The sequence below is a fragment of the Stenella coeruleoalba genome (assembly GCF_951394435.1).
Source record: "Stenella coeruleoalba genome assembly, chromosome: 19".
Lineage (NCBI taxonomy): Eukaryota > Metazoa > Chordata > Mammalia > Artiodactyla > Delphinidae > Stenella > Stenella coeruleoalba.
Window position 1 is genome coordinate 38547922 of NC_137165.1, and position 20113 is coordinate 38568034.

At 35.1% G+C, this 20113-nt stretch overlaps 2 protein-coding genes across 2 annotated transcripts in view; both read left to right on the top strand.

The window, feature by feature from the left end:
• HOXB7 (homeobox B7) overlaps window positions 1-20113 on the top strand; it is a gene marked incomplete at its 3' end in the record, with an annotated part of 498962 nt that overhangs the window by 232922 nt on the left and 245927 nt on the right. The gene's annotated exons all lie outside the window — the stretch shown is intronic.
• SKAP1 (src kinase associated phosphoprotein 1) overlaps window positions 1-20113 on the top strand; it is a gene marked incomplete at its 5' end in the record, with an annotated part of 276920 nt that overhangs the window by 68539 nt on the left and 188268 nt on the right. Inside the window, one exon of the mRNA XM_079904479.1 lies at window positions 9324-9440. Coding sequence (XP_079760605.1) covers window positions 9324-9440 — 117 coding nt within the window. The remainder of the gene's footprint in view (window positions 1-9323; window positions 9441-20113) is intronic.

Here is a 20113-nt window from a genome sequence, read left to right on the forward strand (position 1 = left end):
TGGAGCTGTCTCCAAGGCATATTGTTAAATGAAGAGGGCAATTTGGACAGTGTACTGTGTACAGTGTACACACATGCGTGTACGTGTGCTTGCTTTTTGTGTGTGTGTAGGCTATTTTTGGAAGGATATACATGAATCTAACAGTGGTAGTCCTGTTGAGGGGGGTATCAGTGTGAGTACAGAGAGAATCTTCATTATTTATATCTTTTGGTACTATTTGAATTTCCACCATGTGCATGAATTATTTTTTTTTGGCTAAAAGTTAGTTAAAATAAAAGCGAGATGAATCTATTTGTGCTGATATGAAGCAACCTCCAAGATAAATAATTAGGAGGAAAAGCAGGATACAGAACAGGACAGATGCTACCATTTGTTTTTAAAAAAGACATACTGCCCTCACAGACACTTCTTACATTTAGATAGAAAATTCATAGAATACCCAAGAAACATAACAATGGTTGCTCCTGGAGAGAAGAACCAAGAGAAGGGAGGGAAGATGAGCTTTCATTATTACATGCCTTCTTACAATGTTTGAAATTTTTGCTCTGGGCACACTTAACTTTTTTATTTAATAAAGCTTACTGTAGTTAACAATATTGTATTGTGTATTTGAAAGTTGCTAAGAGAGTAGATCTTAAAAGTTCTCATCATAAGAAAAAAATTGTAGCTATGTGAGGTGATGGATGTTGACTAAACTTACAGTCTTGGAGGGGGGAGTCTTTTCTGTTAATATATTTTCAATTCATTAAAGGATATGGAAAATCCAAAAAATTCTTCTCAATATATACGTGTATTAAATCACTATGCTGTACATCTAAAACTAATAAAATATGTTAATTACATATCAATAAAACCGGGACGAAAAAGAAGCGTACCAAAAAAACTTTATTTAACACGGTAGCTTTTTTTCAGTATATTCATAATTTGGTAGTTTATACCCATTCATGCTTTTTCCTTCTTATTTATTTTTATATATGAATTTATAGGCAAGATCCTGATGATGATATAAAATAGCAGCATTCTCTGTTGTTTTGTGTTTGGGAACCAGTAGGTGTGTTGAGTTAACTTAGCACTTATAAGTGAATTTTAAAATAAATAATAAAACAGCTTCATATAATACCCATGGTAATGATAAAGAATACCTTTTTTGCCCTATCTTAGTCTTTCTTTTTTCCATATGTGCTAATTAAAAGTTCATAGAACTTCTGACCCTTGTCATTATGTAGATGGCAAAGAAAATAAAGTAATTGATAAATTAATGACTGCTTTAAGTTTATTCGATTAGGCTGGAAACTTTTGTTGAGGAAAAAAACTTATAAACTGTTTCTTTTAGATAGAATTATTCCTGGACCAATACAAAAAATCAGGTAAAGAGTACAGTTCCTGAACATAGAATCTTGGCGTAAGAATTAATTTACCTCAAGAATTGTGCCTCTAATGAATTTTCATGTGTTGGACACAAAGTATTGAGAGAAATGTCTGGTTAATTTGAATACAAAATTTTGGGTATTTCTGCTTAAAACTCTTTGTGAATAAGCCCTTAGACTTGAAACCCAGTGAATTTGTTTGATATTTGGAGACTAAAAAAGGTGATGGTTAAGCCCAATTCTGTTACAAAGCATTTCACTGTGCTTCCCATCAGCACATACTTCTCTTGGAAACTCATTTAATAGTTATTGTTTACTGGGCTCTGTCCTACTAAAACAGTAAAGGAACTGTTAAGTTATGTACAAGGGGATTTATATGATGTGTAAAATAAAGATAATAAAGATTCCAATCACGGCTAACTCTTGTGAGGCAAAGAGTGGAAGAACCAATCTTAACACACACTTGCCAGCTCAGAAAGTTCTTGATCATAGTTCATCTCTAAAAGGTATTTTCCTAAACGTACAAAGTGATACCACTTACTTTCCTTAAGATTAGTGCAGTTTCCTTGTTAATGGTACCCCAATAAAGAAGGAAAAATAAATTTTAAATATAAGGAGATACTTTTTCATGTGAAACTTCTGTTCCAAAAGGGACCAACATTGAACAGAACTGTTGATGGTGAGAAGTTTTGGTTGTTGATGTTGTCGTTACACACGTGTTGTTTTCATACGTGAACAGGAGTTCCTATGCGTGGGGCACGGGGAGGCCAAATCTTGTCACCCTTTGCCATTCCAGCTTTAGTGGTATTGGAGGTCTATATTACTCACAAAGAAAACCCACTTTTTCTTCAGTATGTTAAAAGCTGTTTCACATTTTCAGGCCTGCTTATCTTACCCATAATCCACTCTTTATTATATGTCGTTTTACTTTTACTTCTTGGTCTCTTGTAAAAACTTTTCTTATATCTACCTGTAGCCTGTAGATCATGTCGTCCCATTCTTCTTTAGCAGAAGATATTGGAATCCAACTGGCCTTACAGTTTCTCTCAAGAAGAAGTAATGTAAACTGATTGGGATATGATAGATCCTAGTATGCATCAGGACAGGAAGTGGGTGCTAAGGCCTACTACAATTTGTTGTTTGGGAGAAAGAAAAAGAGTGGAAGAGAAAGATAAACCAATAGTAATAAAATTGCTGCATTCCTGGCTAATTACATATTTTTGAAGCATTTTCCTACTGTGAGACTTAAGCATGATGGTGCCAGAAAGGAAATGCATTCTACAACTAGGCCAGGTCAAAGCTATATTTGGGTGCAGAACATGTTGGCTCACTTTCTATGAAGCAGCATCAAAATACCCAGGAGCCAATAAAATCACACAGAATGTGCTGGAAAAAAATTCAACATATTGATCTGACTAAACCCAAAGTGTTGTGTTAAATTTTGTTAGCATGAGTTTCATGCTAAAAAGTGGTATTTTTAAAAAATCACTGCAACAATGCTACTACAGTACATTTGAACCTATGAATTGGACCAGCTCCTTCTTGACCAAATCATTGACCACATTTGACTTTCTCTATTAGTTCCATGCCTAATGTGACTACAGTATTCCTACTGCTTATAATAATTTATACTTTTGATTATAGTTCATTACCTTACTGAAATAAAAAAATACTAATTAATAGCACATGCCATAAATTCAAGTCACTGGCTGCCATTCAGTATGCTTTGCCTTTGAGTAATGATTGTCATTTATAAAGCATGCAGATTTGGAGACTGTACAGCTCAGTGGATTAGAACAAGAGCTTAGCAATCAGACAAGATGGTGTCAAATCCTGGCACTGCCACTTATGAGTCACTTGTATGACTTTGGGTAAGTCGTTTAATCTCTGTGTCTCAATTTCTTTATCTGAAACTTTGGGTTAATAATATATAATTAATAATATATCACAGGATTATTTTGAGGATTAAATGAGATAGGACATAAAGAGTCTTGACCTAAAGCCTATAACCAGTAAGAGCTTAGTAAGCTATTGTATTTTTATTATTACTATAGCTGCTTTCTCCTGTAAGTCAAAACATGTTGAAAATTCAGTTGAATAGCTTCATAGTAAGACTTAAACACTGAGAATACAGTGGAAAACAGAATGATGAACTAATAATTCCAGGTTAAGATTGCCTGGTTGCCATATAATAAATGCATTCATTTTATAGTGTATTTATCTACATACTACCAAATACCTAGGTTTACATGTTTTGAATTCTGTCAAAATCATACTACTATTGGAAATATTCTAACTCAGCAGGTTCCATTTTAGTACCAGTTGAATAATAACAGTGGTAAATGGAATGTGTTACTGTAAAGCCGGCATGATGGCTGACAGGCTGTAATTTGCTTTATGAAGTGTGCGTTGTCACATATACAATTATCTGGCTTATATTTGTTGCTGTCAGCCCTCCAGTTTGTTAATGTCCAGAAGTTATGCCTTTATGTGAAACTTAAGAAGGGTTAAAAATCTCAGCATTTTCCTGTGGAGGGGAGGGGAAGGAGCAGGGGGATTCACACAGTGGCTACCTTTTTTTTTCCTTTTTTGAGGAACTAGGGTGATGCTACACACTGCAGCCCACCCTACTGGTCAAAATGAAAAACTGCATCATAAATGATCTTTTTTTTTTTTTTTTTTTAAAGGAGGGAGAAAAAATGAACTTTTCCATTGGCTCCCCTGGGCATTTTCCTGTCCAGCTCACCACTGAAAGATGTAATTCATTTTGGAAATATTATTAAACTATGCTGCCCTTTTTGTTGTTGAATTCACAGGTGTTGTAGTGATTGTGCTCTAAGCATCCAATCAATTTGATTTCATTTCTTATCATTTAGACTGTGCTGTCTCTGCAAATGAGATCCCTAAAGGTTCTTAAGAAGTCTGTTACTCTTTGCGTGATTATACAATTAGTAAACAGTATCCTAAGCTAAAAACTGAGTCATAAGCTCAACTTATTTCTTGTACATTCAAGATCTAGTTAGAGCAAATTTTCAGAAGAATGATAAGTGGAAACTTTCTTTACCTGGCCCATCATTTGTTCTGTAGACTTAATGACATTCAGTACTATTATACTCACTGCCAGGGCCTTGGGAAAAAAAAGAATATTTATACATTGAGTTATGGCTAGGTGTAGGAGACAAAAAAAAAGATGGGCAAGAAGTCAGACTGTCTAGAACAGAGAAGAATTTGAGACCTTCACTATACATGGATTAATCACAAGAACTAACCACGCAAATCCAAATGGATATTTAGAAATCGGTGAAGCCTCTAACATGTTCTGTGGGAAACGCCATACATTTTCTGATGCATGAGTATGTGCAAAATGGTTATCTAATTTATAAAGGAAGTGTTGACAGAACTTTAGCTTTGGTGTTACAAATGTGCTCCATACTGTGTTTACATGTGAATAACATTTCACATATGTACTCAGTATATTTCTTAGATTGGTGTTATATTCAATAACTTAGATGAATGGTTATAATAAGGAATAATAAGCTGCAGTTTTACTAATCTTACCTTAGTTCAGCTTTGGAAACTGCACTACTAGGAAATTGGTCCATGAAAATCTGGCAATATTCATGCTATCAAGCATGAAAACTACCTGGATTTGGATCAGGGACCTTTATTTATAGCATTTTATTTAGGATTTATTAGTTTAAAGAAGGAGCTTTGTGTCTCATGGGTTCTTAAATATTAAATAGAGTCAGAAGTCATGTGTTCCCTTCTAATGGCAGCAATAAAAACAAAAACAAAGAAAAAGCAGACAATTTTACATTAATTTAAATTTCCTTATATTATCCAAAGATAACTTGGTGAAGTAATAGCAAACCCTAGAAAATTTTCAGCCATGCCATGTAAACAGTTGGTTGCAGATGTGAATAAAGTGTTTACAATATAGCTTATAATTAATTAGAAGAAAAGTGTTGATGACTTCATACTAACAAAAAACCACATTGATCCTTTACAAATTGAATAAGCAAACATATATTTATATGTTTTATCTATTTGTTATTCTTATTTTGTATGCTTAAACTGCTTTCTGTCTTTTTTTCATTTTTTTTCTCATTTCTAAGTAAAATCATCATTATGGCCTGTTTTTGTCCCTAAATAGTACCTGCAAGTTCAGAATCAGATGGGTTTGCTCTGAGTCAAAATAGTTACAAGGGGAACATCATCATGGTTCATTTTCCCCCCTGTTTTGTTCGGAATTGAATTAGGAAATGAAAGTTTTTAGCAGTTTAATCCACTTCTCCATAAAGTTTATGAAGCAGCAGCAGCTGGTTGAATCCATGACAGAAAAAGCCAACTTCTAGTGGCTAAGCTATTGTTTCAGAATTAAGGGAGAAAACTCATTAGCTGTTAATGAAAACACAGAATAAAAACAAATAGCACAGAAACCCTAGCAAATAATTACCTTACACCTGACACAAAGCTGCTTTATCTTTCTGCTCCAACCCTCAGAAATTCCCAACTTATCACTCTATGGAGCATGAATGAAATTGAGTTTGACTCTAAGGAAAGAACAATAGAGAAATCATCCTCCTTGTAGGCCCCTCAGCATGATATTCAATGGAGAATCTGCCACTGAATATACTAAGGGGTGTATCTAGTACCCAATTCTTATGACACTTAGGATAGAGGAGCAAACGACCAGCTAATAGCAGGTGAACCCTTGATATAGTTCCCCCAGATCTTGTTTAGAAATACAAAAGGAAGGGACTGGAGGTAGTGGATGTGATTAATGGAGATATTGTGTGTTAGTATATATATCTGGATAGAAATATATTGATTCTGAGCAAGTTGCAATGGGAAAGTGTGTCTCTAGTGGCAAGGGGTCTTGCTTGTGAGAAAGCCACTCAGAGCAGATGGAATTCTAAGCCCTAATTGTAGAGCTGCTGAGTGGAAATGTCTGTCACTATATTTTGTGATCATTTATGTCTGATCCCACTGGACTATGGTTGTGGCCACTTGGAACTGCGATTATAAGATCCATAGATGAAACCAGAGATCACTTGAGATTATGTTTTAAGGAAAAATGATGTTCCAAACTTCAACAAATCCAAAATGACCACAGTAATTGCTGGTTCTTCCATAAAATTTTTCACCCATGCATCTTGAGTAGCTGTAATCATTTTAATTACACGGGAGTGTCTATTTATACAGTGTCACAGGCTTTTTTTCTGTGTGTGCCCAAGGGAGTTGGGCCACTTGATAAGACACTGAAAACACTTATAGCAACATTTCCATCACCGAGAACTAATTACACTTGGATGTAAAACATATTTTTAAATGTTTCCCCCTTTGCAACCATTTTTAGTACTGACCTAGACTCTGTTTATGCTGCATTGAGTTGGATACCTTTGTTGTATGCTTTATGGAGTCATGGTCTTGCATTTAGCACAGAGGTAGCTGTTAAAAGCCCACCTTGGGTAACTATATTTAGATACCATAGGAATCACATGGAAGTGACTTTTCCATCTGATGTTAGTAAATCAGATGGCAGGTATTTTGGATAAGACTTTAAAAATGGAAGCCCTAAATGTAACTGGATTGGATCCTGGGACAGAAAAAGGAAATTAGTAGAAAAACTGGTGAAATCCAAGTAAAGTCTGTAGTTTAGTTAATAGCAATGTACCAATGCTAATTTCTTGGTTTTGACAAGTATACACTAGTTATGTAAGAAGCTAACATTGGGAAAACTGGTTGAACAGTATATAGGAACTCTTTGTACTGTCTTTGCAATACTTATAATAAATCTAAAACTATTTGAAAATTTAAAAGTTCATTAAAAACAACAACAGGGCTTCCCTGGTGGCGCAGTGGTTGAGAGTCCGCCTGCCGGTGCAGGGGACACGGGTTCGTGCCCCGGTCCGGGAAGATCCCACATGCCACGGAGCGGCTGGGCCCGTGAGCCATGGCCGCTGAGCCTGCGCGTCCGGAGCCTGTGCTCCACAACGGGAGAGGCCACAACAGTGAGAGGCCCGTGTACCGCAAAAAAAAAAAAAAAAAAACACGAAATAAAACAAAGCCCCTCCTTATTTGCTTAAAAAAAAAAAAAAAAGCCTGGACTGCTAAAATATGTAAGAGTAAATTTGTCAAATTTTTGAAGCATGCAGAAAACTTTGAGTCTAAAGTGATAGCTGATAAATAATACTCAGTATATCCTACAAGTGTTTAATTTTGCTTGGCAACCCAAACTACTACTTTTTTTTAATGGATTTTGGTTTGGCTCAGACATTTTAAATTCCTTTAACCTCACAGCTCACTTTTGGGTTACCTGCCAGGCAGTCCATTTAGATTGTCTTGATAAAATAATTTCAGTAGATTTGCAGTGGTGTTAAGTGGGATAGGGAGGGTGGGAGGGAGACGCAAGAGGGAGGGGATATGGGGATATATGTATACGTATAGCTGATTCACTTCGTCATACAGCAGAAACTAACACACCATTGTGAAGCAATTATACTCCAATAAAGATGTTTAAAAAAGAAATTTGAGTATGTTAACCCTCCGTTCAGTATTTGAGAATTTTTCTGCTTATAATAGAAATTTCACAGTGGTACTTCAGCAGAACTATAAGCTTTGTGTCTTGATCAAGTAACCTAGTAAAGTAGAGAGCATTTCTTTTGGTTCCAACCAGTGACTGTTGTGTGAGGTTGTTTGTTTTTTTAATTTTACTTTTATTGTCCACAATAAACTCCATGGTTTATTTTTAAAGTCCTATATCTGCAGGTGTTCAACTCAGTTATGGACATCTACCTACCATTGAGCGTATGTAGAAGAGTCTAGATATGATCATCTAATTTATGGAAAGAGAAGGCTACCGTGATTCGCTTTTAATCATTTTATATACTCCCTATCCTTCTAGTTTAATTGTAGGAAATAAACCTTTAAAGTGAGGCAATTCAGATTCTATGTAGGTTGTTGTTTGGTTTCACTGCTCCCTAGTTGAAATCCAGGGCCAAAACTCTACAGTGTTTACTGAGATTAGCACTGGCGATTTCCTTTGGAAATTAGTATCTGAGATAATATTAAATTCAGTTGAAAATCCTCTTTTCAAGTTTGTGAAATGAACTGAGCAGCTGTTGGTGTCCTTTTATCAGCAGACTGTACCTCTGTTTGGGGGATTTTAAGGAAAGCCATTTGCAGTGCATAGCCTGTTCTTCTGGTTTCTGAATGAGCTAACATCTTCCTTTAAACCTTTTAAAGTATCACAATAGCATGGGCCACTTCTACAAAATATAATCCAGTGTATGTTGAAAACACCCAAAAGAGATTAGCATTGTTTTAATTGCATAACTCGGTATTGTATATATATTGCCTTTCATCGAAGCCATTTTACAGAACAAATATTACCTTCATAGGGCTTTTAGAATTCCTAAGAGCTTGGTTGCATAGGCTGTAAACGAGAATTGTAAAGAGAACTTCCTTAAGATTGCAAAACAAGTAGCGATTGCAATTGGAATAGTGCAGCTTCTAATTTTACTTCTCTTATTTTTCAAAAAAGGAAAGAATATTGACCTTGCTACATTATATTATGTATAGAAGTTTAACCCTTTATGTAATTTATTCTATTTCATTTGGAAATAGAGGCATTCAGGGTAAAGGTTGTAATTAATGGGATATTTATATAGCTATGTTTTCATTTTAAGTGTGATGGAGAAGTTTCTTTCTGTGGCAAAAGTTCTCCTCATTTTAAGCTAACAGTTTCTAAGTTCTAGTTAGTTAGCCGAATGGAAAATTTCCCATCCAGGTAGGTTGGTTCTTGAATTTATTTATGTTTCTCCTGTGTTAATGGATAGTGGCCACGTCCATCAAGTAAAATATACATATTTTTTGGTGAATACCAGAAGGAATCTACAAAGACTTTTATAAAGATGTCAAAAGTACGACCTTTTTTCTTTTTTTGTCCCTCAGGGGGAGACCAAGCTGAAAATTACCTTGGACAGGACAGCTCCGATGATAATCACAGTGGAACTCATGGCCCTTCTCTCACATCAGATGCACCGTTTTTGTCAGATTATCAGGATGAGGGTGAGTGTCATCTTTCTGGCTTTAGGATAACCATACTTTTATGCTTTTTGTCCTGGGGTCTTTGCCTTTGGTCATTTTCAATCCAGCAGCCTTCAGAAGGTTCTCTGTGTTGGTAAACACTAGTTCGCAAAGAACAATTATTTGTTTCATTATGGTGCTGATCCTCCTAGTAATTCAATAGTTCTGAAGTTAATGTACTTAGGGAAACACTAATTCCATATTGGAGCGGGAAGACATCATTATTGATCTTTCTATAAGAACTGTAGCTGAAAAGCTAAGAGGGCATTTTAAGATTGCAGAGCCCATTTTACCATTCTTTCAGATTTTTTAGCTTCACTGAGTTTCATGAGAATTAGAGCTTTCATTTAATGATTATTAGTTTATTGATTTATTGTGGATTATTTGAGACCCTTGAGCTTATCATATTATAATAAGATATCATTTTTACCCATGCTTTCACATACCTCTGACCATATTGGTGTTGCTCAAGGGGAAGGGAAAGCCACAAGAACCGTAATGCAAATCTTCCTGGAGCATCAATTTTATTTGAAGATTTGGGAATGGGAAGAGTTAAATAATTCAACCCTTATAAACATTATATTAGAAACAGATTGCTATGTAACAGAGTGGAATGAAAATATATATGAATTTTTAAGATACATGAATATAAAAGTTTTGGCGTGGTGGCTGCCAGTTTCTGGCTCAGGCTCAGCTATTCCGGGGGTGGGGGGGAGGTTCACAGTGCCTCTTCTGGCATTTGGCCGCTTGACCAGAAAGTTTGATCATCACTGATACACACTTATCTTATCAAAGTCTCTCTTGTGCCTTTGCAGTGTGGGTGAGGGGGAGGTAGAAATGCCACTAAACTGAATATTAAATTGAAAGCTTATTATTCACTTAGGGATTGGGAGTAAAGTTGGTAAATTATTCCTTATTTTTCTTTATTAGTCTGTGATCTTTCTGTTTATTTTTCTTCCAAATTTCCCTCCGACTTTGGCATTTTCCAAAGTGTTCGTAATCCCTACCTTCCCTTCTCTTTCTAATTTATCACTAATTCTTATTTCATTTGGCCCTTTCAGTGATTCATATTTTCTCCCTTTCACTGAATTGATAACCACCAAATGAGGGCTATGGATTCAGTCACACAGAGACAGTGTATTTTGCTTGAGCTTTGTGTACTAGCGCAATTAGTAGTACCCAAGTTTTAGAAATTGGGCCTTAATGTGAGATCTGTATATTGGTTCAGGTAAAAACATTGTTTGGATTGAAAGCTTAATAATTACATTGGTAGCTGATTAATAATTATAGAAAACTAACAGTGCAAAACATTTTAAAAAAATCAACCTTTCATTTGTTTTTGATCAATCTAATGCTTGACAGAATTAGAACAATAGTACCTCATTAATGCATAGGTCACTTATTTGGTATTTCCAACTTTCCCAAACACAGCTGAGAACACAATAAGTAAGCCAGAAAATAGAAAATAGAAAATAGATGTTCCTGAGTCCCGGGTTAACATTTATGTACCTTACTCCTGGAAAAGCCTGTGAGGCCCTCACTGGGGATTCCTCTTCTTACAAATGTCTAACCATTACAGTGTTTTGATTTCTCAGCCCACACAGTAGAGTGAAGCATCCAGTTAGAAGAAAAAGTACTGTAAAGGCATCAATTAACAAATAACATTGAGGAAAGAAACACGAAAACAATTAAAATTTGTTACAGAAAACAAAATCTATAAATAAAACTTTTTTTTTTTTTTGGCTGTACTGCATGGCTTGTGAGATCTTAGTTTTCCAACCAGGGATCGAACCTGTGCCCTCAACAGTGAAAGTGTGGAGTTCCAACCACTGGACCACCAGGGAATTCCCACAAAATTTATATAAGAGCTAAAATAACATAGTAGCCTGGGGCCATATTGTAACAGAGAGAGAAATGGCCCGAACTCTCCCCTAAGAGCTCAGTACCTTAATAAGGTAAAACTTTTAGCTAGCCTTTATTGAGCACTTACTATATACGTTGCATTTGTGTTCTAAGTACTTTGCATTTATCATCATTTAATCCTCAGAAGAGCCCTAAGAGGTAGGTATTAGAATTATCCTCAATTTACAGATAAGGAAACTGAGACCTAGGGAAGTTAACTTATCTAAGATCGAATAGCTAGTAAGTAGTGTTACCAGGATTTATGTCTACACAGTCTTGTTCTAGAACCTCTGCTCATAACCACTCTGCTATCCTTACCACTATCCTTATCTGAGTTATCAAAAAAGATGGGGGCTTCCCTGGTGGCACAGTGGTTGAGAGTCCACCTGCCGATGCAGGGGACATGGGTTCGTGCCCCGGTCTGGGAAGATCCCACATGCCATGTAGCAGCTGGGCCCGTGAGCCATGGCCGCTGAGCCTGCGCATCCAGAGCCTGTGCTCCACAACGGGAGAGGCCCGCGTACCGAAAAAAAAAAAAAAAGATGTATTCATATTCCAGATATTTTGGTTAAGACTGTATAGATACACGTAGTATGTTTAAAATATTTTCATTAAAAATAGTTGAAATTAAAGAAAGTAATTAGTGTTGAAAGAGGTAAACCTATTACCTGGAAAATTCCATAGTGGAAACTTTGTTCCATAATAGTTCCCCAATAGTATTAATAATAGTAAAATTTTGCTTAATAGATTTTTATTTTCAGTTCTGTGCATACAAGTTAACAGAATTCCCAAAGTGACACTGTCAATGGTAGAGGTAGGAATAGACTTGATTGTGTTAAAAATTTGACTGTAGGATGATGAGATAATGTTTAAATATGAGTTGCTGCAAAGCATTGAATCTAGCACAGTGCCTGATGCATAATAGGCACAATAGATGTTTGTTTCCTTCCCCTGAAAAATAAAGATATGTACATTTCCTGTGAAATTAAAGAGAAGCTTATAAAGATGTTAAAATTTTAAGTAAACTTTATATCCTATTTAACTAGTTTGCACCATTATGGAGAACAGTAATACTTGATATGCTATTTATTCATTATTTTAACAAATACTTATTTAGAGATTATAAGGTAATAGCAAGGCACTGTGCTAAGCTGTTAGTGAAATAGGCAGTAAAAAGTCAAACACAGTCCCTGCCCTCATGGAGCTGTCCGTCTCATTGGGAAAACACACTATTAACAAGTTGACAAATGGACAAATATAAAGTCAGTGTCTTCACTTGCTGATGAGACAGCTAGGGTGATCCTTTAGGAAGAAAAGATTTTTCTAAAATTTTCTTTGTGGTGACATTATTTTAGACTTTTGGAATTTTTATTTTTATTATAAAAATGAAAGGCCACTGTTAAAATATTTCAGCTTTGTTGCTTTCTACCTCTAGCCAGAGCAGTGTCCTAAACGAACAGCAATGCAAGGACACACAGTCTGACCCATTTGCCCATAACTCCAGTGATGAGAAGCAGTAACCATGGTACATGTCGTGTTTGGGTCACGCTTTTGTGAAAACTACAAAGAGCTCTAGAAGAATATAGAAACCTGGCCAGGTGCACTGCATAAAATAAAAACCAAGGTTACAGGCTAAACCATGCATAAAAATGAGAGCATGTTGCTACCTAATCACAATTCCTTCTCCACTTCCTTAGTAAGTGCTGTCAGTCTGAGAATGTCAGGCTATAGCCTATGGAGAGACACCTACAAATAAGAGCATAACCCCATCATTAGGAGTGAAAACTTGCTAACAAGTAATAATATTTAGATTTATAGACTTAGGAAGGCATTGTGTCTACCATATTGGAGGAAAAAAATTTAGTATGAAACATTCAGTACAATAACTATACAAAAGCCAGCTAACTATGAAGCTCAAGATCTGATTGCTTTCATCGTCCAAAATGTACAATACATTTTAATGTGTCTATAAATTTATTTCATTAGTATTAAGAAGAACCCCCATGTACATACATTTTTTAAAGATGGGTTAGGGAAAATGATTGTTCTATAAAAGGGTATAGTAACTCCTTCTCGAAGAAAAGGAAAAAATAAAATTATTTTATAAGGGAAGAAACCTAAAATCTATAATATTGTATTATGTATCATGTATTATTACATTCTAATTAAAGAAAAGGTAATGAATGATATTGGGCAGATATGTCTGGGAAGAAGTGAGAAAGAACGTTTTTATAATTTATTTTTACATCAGGATATTTAAAGATTAGAAAACGTTCTTATTCTCCAGCAAAATAAAAAATAGAATTGGAAAAGTAAAGACTTGTGATAAGTGAAGAGCCTTTATTGACCAATTTATTAAATGCTACTTGATTTAAAAGAAATTTTAGACCTGTTAATGTACCAGTAGTTGCCATTTTCAACTCCGTGCCTTTTCTGAAAGATACATTAAGAAACATAGAATATTTTGAAAATAAAGAGAATCAGTTTTTTATGGCTTTATTTTTAGCACTTTTTAAAAACATTTCTCTGCTTTCAACTTGGTTCTGAAATAGAAGTCAGTTTTGGATTTAATATTATGAATAACAGACTAGCTTTTGTTGATCGTTGTGTGTTTTATTTCTATAATAATAAAAACAGGAATAAGAAATTATTTTAATATCTTCTCTGAGGGAAAGAAGAATATATTTTAAACAAAACTTTTATTATTGTGAAATTAAAATGAAAGTTTAATTTATTGATTAGATTTTTGTGGCTGGAATTCATACTTGTCTTAAGTTTCTTTGTACCAAAATTAGGATCTTAGAGTCTGAGAGCTGGAAAAGATGATGGTCATCTAGTAACAGGAACAATTTATTGAGCACTTACTATGCTGTACTAAGTGCTTTTTGTGGATTATCTCATTTAATTCTCAAACCAGCTCAGAGAGGAAGGAACTGTTATCCCCATTTTACAGATAAAGAAATTAAAAGAATTGGCAAGGATGACATGCCTAATCTATGGGAGGTAGTGGGTGGGGGTAGGATTCCAGTAGATTCCAAAGCTGCTGCTTTTTGAAGACCTCTGATTAGCTGGTTGTTTGACTTCTGAAACACCCACTCTTATGGGCTTTATGTATCATTCTCTTATTGCTTTTATTTCACCGAATATAATGTTATTTAAAAATAAATGTGTTCAAAGGTAATTATCCTCTAAAAACTGCTTTAACTGCATCGTGCAAAATTTGATATGTACTAATTTCATTATAATTCATGATTCCATTCTAAGTATTTTGTAATTTCTTTTGATACCCTTTTTAACCTATGTGTTATTCAGAAGCGTTTTCGTGTGTTTCTTCCTGGTTTTTGTTTTGATTTGTTTTGTTTTAGTTTCTAGGGATTTCTTAATCTGCTTTTTTTATTTTCATTTTTCTAATTTTATTATGTAAGAGCCTAAAAACATAATATATACTATTTATATTCTTTAGACTTTATTGAGGCTTCTTTTGTCGCCTAGTAATAGTTTGTGCTTATGTGCTATGTGCATCCTGAAGCATTCATTGAATACACTCTTAACTATTTCTATACTTGTAAATAATGTTCTTCAGATCTTTTGTATCCTAGCTTTCCTTTTATCTGCTGGAAAGCTTGTGTTAAAATTTCCAATTATAGTTGTAGATTTATCCATTTTTTCCCTGTTTTGTTTTACATTCGCCAGGTCATGTTTTAGATACTTATAAAGAGGTCTAATTATTTTAAAAGGTTTCCTCTTATTGAGCTGAAATCCTATCCCTAGAACTTCTGCTCATTAAGCTAGTGCTGCCATCTAAGTCTACTCATAGCACCCCTGATAGACTTTATATTCAATGAGGATAAAAAATGTTTGTTCACAAGCCAGTTTGAGACCCCATTGCTATGAGTTGTGTATAAGGCCTGATTTTACTGTATAAATTATATTGTTTCACAGAATAAATAAACTGTACTTCTTACAATGTTTACAGAGGTATGTGAATTAATGGTGCAGTGATCAGTAGTAAGTGACCTCTCTGATCAGGTAAACCATAGGCTGAATGCTGCTGACAGCTTTGGAGGAAAATGCGTGTGTTTTATGGCTGCTTTACTTGGAATGTTAAAAACCTATTGCAGGCTCAGTCATTGGTACCCTGGTAGGTTGAAAGAGTTAATGGCTTAAAAACAGCAAGCCATTTGCTTCCTTCTCACTGACAGGGTCAAGCCCATTACTTTCTTCGTGTGTATTTTTCTTAAATTACACAAACTATAAGAACATATTTAGAGTTGTTAATTCCTTTTTATTCTGTTATATGGAGATAATGAAAGTGACTCAGATAGTCCCTCTCCATATATGATTATGTAAATAAACATACATACATTCAAACAAGCATTTATCTCATTTTCTTTTTATTCTTCAGACACTTGCTTTCATCTTTGTTGCGTGCAGGTATATTTTTCTTTAATAAAGGCACATGACTCCTGTCACCCCTAACAGAAGTTATATCCATGTGTTTAGAGTACACACTGTGGAACACAAAACTGATTTCCATGTCTGTGTTTTGAGGGCCAAAGAACAAATTCCTACTGTAAAACACATACTTTCATGAGCATGGTAGATTTCTGAACAAGATTCTGTTGGCTCCAGGTGAGTCCATCAGATTTCAGATCATTGGGAGAAATTAAGGACTCAATGGTGAGTTAACTGTGATAAGGGTAAGTAAGCTGTCACTCAGGATTGCAGTGGCCTCCTTCATGAAGATAAATGTCTTATTAGATCTAAGACATCATGTCGTTTATATAGTCTGGTATAAATCACAGATGAAGATGACAAACTAGGTATCAAAGTTGACAGTAATTTATATAACTTAAACAAATGATTACCAAGGATTATACATGTTTTGTGAAGAATAAGAAAACAATAACAATTATCTGTCTATGAACTACCCATTTTTCATTCTTCAGCCCAGCATGTTGGGCTGTTGGTGCGTGTTTAAACTCTAATGTTCTGTCCAGTGCTCAGTAAAGCACTCTCACATGTGTTGATGGCTGGATATCTTACATAATGCTTCTTTCACTAGGAAAAACTCCTTGCAAATTTAACCCATGTTTTAACATTAAAACCATGGCATTTTAGAGATGGAAGAGACTTGGTAATCACCTGATCTAATCTCTGTTTTACCAAAGAGGAAACTACATTTTTAAAAAGGCTGAGTGCCTGGTCTTATGGTCAGCAAGACAGAACCAGTACAGAAACCAAGACCTGGCTGTGGCCTCCCCTGACCCATCCTATGTACCTTCCCTCCCCTGCATGATCTCAGCATGCTTTTCAGTGCAGACCCAAATAGCTTTGCCTGACTATGGGCCTTAAGCTATTTCTCACAAGTTTCAGTTAAGTCCTTCAGACATGTGTGTCTCTCTGGCCTATGTATGTTCTTATCTTCTTCCCAGGATGATTTGGAAGCACTATATTTTATAAAGAATTTCAGAGGGCTCCATAAAGCTAACAATTATAGCTGTGAACAGCATACAATTAGTTTTTGAATTGACACAGAACTAATTCATTATCTTTTTTGGCCTTTTTGTCCATGTTATAGATTTTAATATACTGCCAATGAAGAGTTAGTTATTGAATACCTATATTGAATACCTTTATTCAATCATGAGTTTAGAGGCTGTGCGGAGGATACAAAAAGAAATAAGATGTGATTCCTTTCCTTAGTGAGCAAATAATCTAGCTGAAGAGAGAAGACTAGACACCCCCACTATAAAGTATATGGTACATAATCACAAGGGCTGATTTTCAGGGACAGAGTTTTCAGAAAAAAAAAAACTGGTTGGACTTGCAGTGGTTTGGAAGAAAGTCAAGATAAGATTTGGCCTGTGCTGTAGCCAAAGTGTTTTTAGAAATCTTTTCCAGACTGGGAATATGAGCAAAAGTCCATTCTTTGAAAGGTCAAACAGTTTTTGAGCTTCCACTATAATTAGTAGTGAAGTAACAGTGGCCATCTTTAAATGCAAATAGCTGATTTTTAAGTGAGTGATTTGGCTGATGAGATTAAGCTTTTTCATATTGCCTCAAGTATTCTTTGTTTCTCTCCAAATTCTAAACTAGTCAGTGAGTGTAATGGTAATATGAAAGTCCTAGAATATGATTACTGAAGTTGTTAGTGTGGTCATTACAGTGGTGGTAAAATGATATACAGTGTTTTGGTTGCTAATGTAGTATATTTATCTGATTGATATATAAATGAGTCAGAGGCAGACCATCCTTCTTCAAGCCCCAAAGCCACTGACCGTTTTTATCTCAAAGTTTAATATTCATTTAAATGTGAAGGAATTTTGTTTAAGCATAAAACTTTCAGGCCAAGTATATAGATACATATACTTAATTTATGTAAGTATAAATTTATACTTAATATATATTATGCTTTATATATATATAAATATATATATTTTTAGCCATTTCTTCATGCTTCGGTGATCTTTGTTTTTCTACTAGCCATAAATTCTTTTGCTTTATCATAGAACTCTGACTTTTCAAGTAAAAACTAAATGTTAGTAATGCTGTTTAAAACAATGCTGAAACCTGTTAATCTAGAATATTATTGTCTACTAGGGGAAGATTGTTGAATTCACAAGCTATAATTACACTTATGGTCTACACTGACTTTCTGACTTTGAGTGACAGTCTTTTTTATGTTAGGTCCTAAGTAGCTTTAACCCAGATACATTAGCCTAGTGGGAAAGAAAGATTATACAAAGTGGTTTCTCTGGCTTGTAAAATTGGGATTTATAGGGGAGTTGTTCCTTCATGGAAAGTTTTCACTTATAGAAGCCTTTAGCCAATTATTTGCAGACCCATTTCTATGAGCTGTTGGGATATAGCTTATATGGTATGGTATATTTTAATGGAATGCTCTAAGAAATAAACATCATTGTCATAGTTAATTTTGTAATTATGTTATTTCATAATAATACTCCAGATTTTGTTTTAATCAAAAAAGCATAGCGTTGGGGCTTCCCTGGTGGCGCGGTGATTGAGAGTCCGCCTGCCAATGCAGGGGACACGGGTTCGTGCCCCAGTCTGGGAGGATCCCACGTGCCGCGGAGCGGCTGGGCCCATGAGCCATGGCCACTGAGCCTGCGCGTCCGGAACCTGTGCTCCGCAATGGGAGAGGCCACAACAGTGAGAGGCCCGCGTACCGCAAAAAAAAAAAAAAAAAAAAGCATAGGGTTAACTGGGATCATGAGTGCTCCTTTCTACAAATGACCATTATCATCATTGTAAGACATTTATGAATGCCCAAGAACATAGTTGGGCCTAGAGATTGTCACAGTTTAGGGAAAAAAATCACTTGAGTTATCTAATCTAGCCCTTCTGATGAATTCACATCATTCTTACTAATATCTCATTTAATTAATTATCAAATATAGCCATTATGCTCTGTATTCTTCCTTTGCAGGACATATTTCCCACCCAACTATTATTACTAATTTATTCTTCATGTCTAACCTAAACTTTTCCTTCCTTAGTTTCAGGCCGTTGCTCTTTTCTGTACCATCTTCCGAGACTGAATAATTCCCCTAATTCATTTATATTGTTACCTTTAGAAGGTACTTAAAGACTGTGAACATTCATCCCCAGAGTCTTCACTTTTCCAAACTACATAAATTTCAGTTCCCTTAATCCTTACTTCACTTTGCCCCTGTAATACTCTCCAATTTTGGGGCATTTTATCACATTCCTTGATATTTTCCATTCCCAGGGCATCACCTAACCAAAAAAGCTGCCTTTTGGGGAGGGAACCACTAAAGTGTAAAATCTCATATAAACCACTTGGAAGATGCCTAAGTGTTTATTTGATGTTGGTGTTGGTGATCATCTGGTGGGCATGCCAGTGTAGTGCTTGCTTTGGCATATGTTGGGATATATGTGTATTTTAATGCCTTAATGTATTATGGCCTGTTGTAATTGAATGTCTATAAAGTAGCAGTTAAAAGGGTTTTATAGACCTTAGAAGAGATTAGAATTCTCTAGCCCCCTCTTGTGGTAAAAGAAAATACAACTTTTGAGCTTTTCTGGATTGTTTTGTTGTAGTTGACTTCCAAGGCTAAGATACATAAGTTCTCAACATGGGAGCATATGGAATGAATCCAAGAATTTAAAAATTATATACTATTAAATATAAAAATTATATACATACATATATATATATATCCAAGAACATACTCACACTCAGATCTGAGAAGATACTGTTCTTTTATTAAGGCCCTAAAACCTAAAAGATATTACTTTCTTACAACTATCATTTCAGTATATTCTTATTACACAAGTCAGGAGGAGGACAAATAAAACCATAATCTTGAGGGGTTTATATTCCTAAATAGGTAAATGAGGGAGGCTTGAATATGAATTTTAAACCAAATTTACAGGTATTTTTTTCTTTGCCATTAAAAATGGATATTGTTAGCATTTCTAACAGATATCCTATATCTCCTATAACAAATTAATTTTACCAGCTTTGTAATTTATTATTGTAACATGCCTTCCATGAATTTCAGATATATATAAATGTCTAGTAAATAGCAAACAGATGAAGGGAAGACTGAACTGGTATGCAAATGAGTTCATGCGTATTGCCTATGGAAAAAATTTCTACATGTAGCACAAAATTATGTTTGTTTTTCTAGGAGGCCACTAAAAGTAACACTTCTGTTCTGCCTTGGCATAGTTGGTCTACAGACAAGAACCAGTGAAGAGTTTGC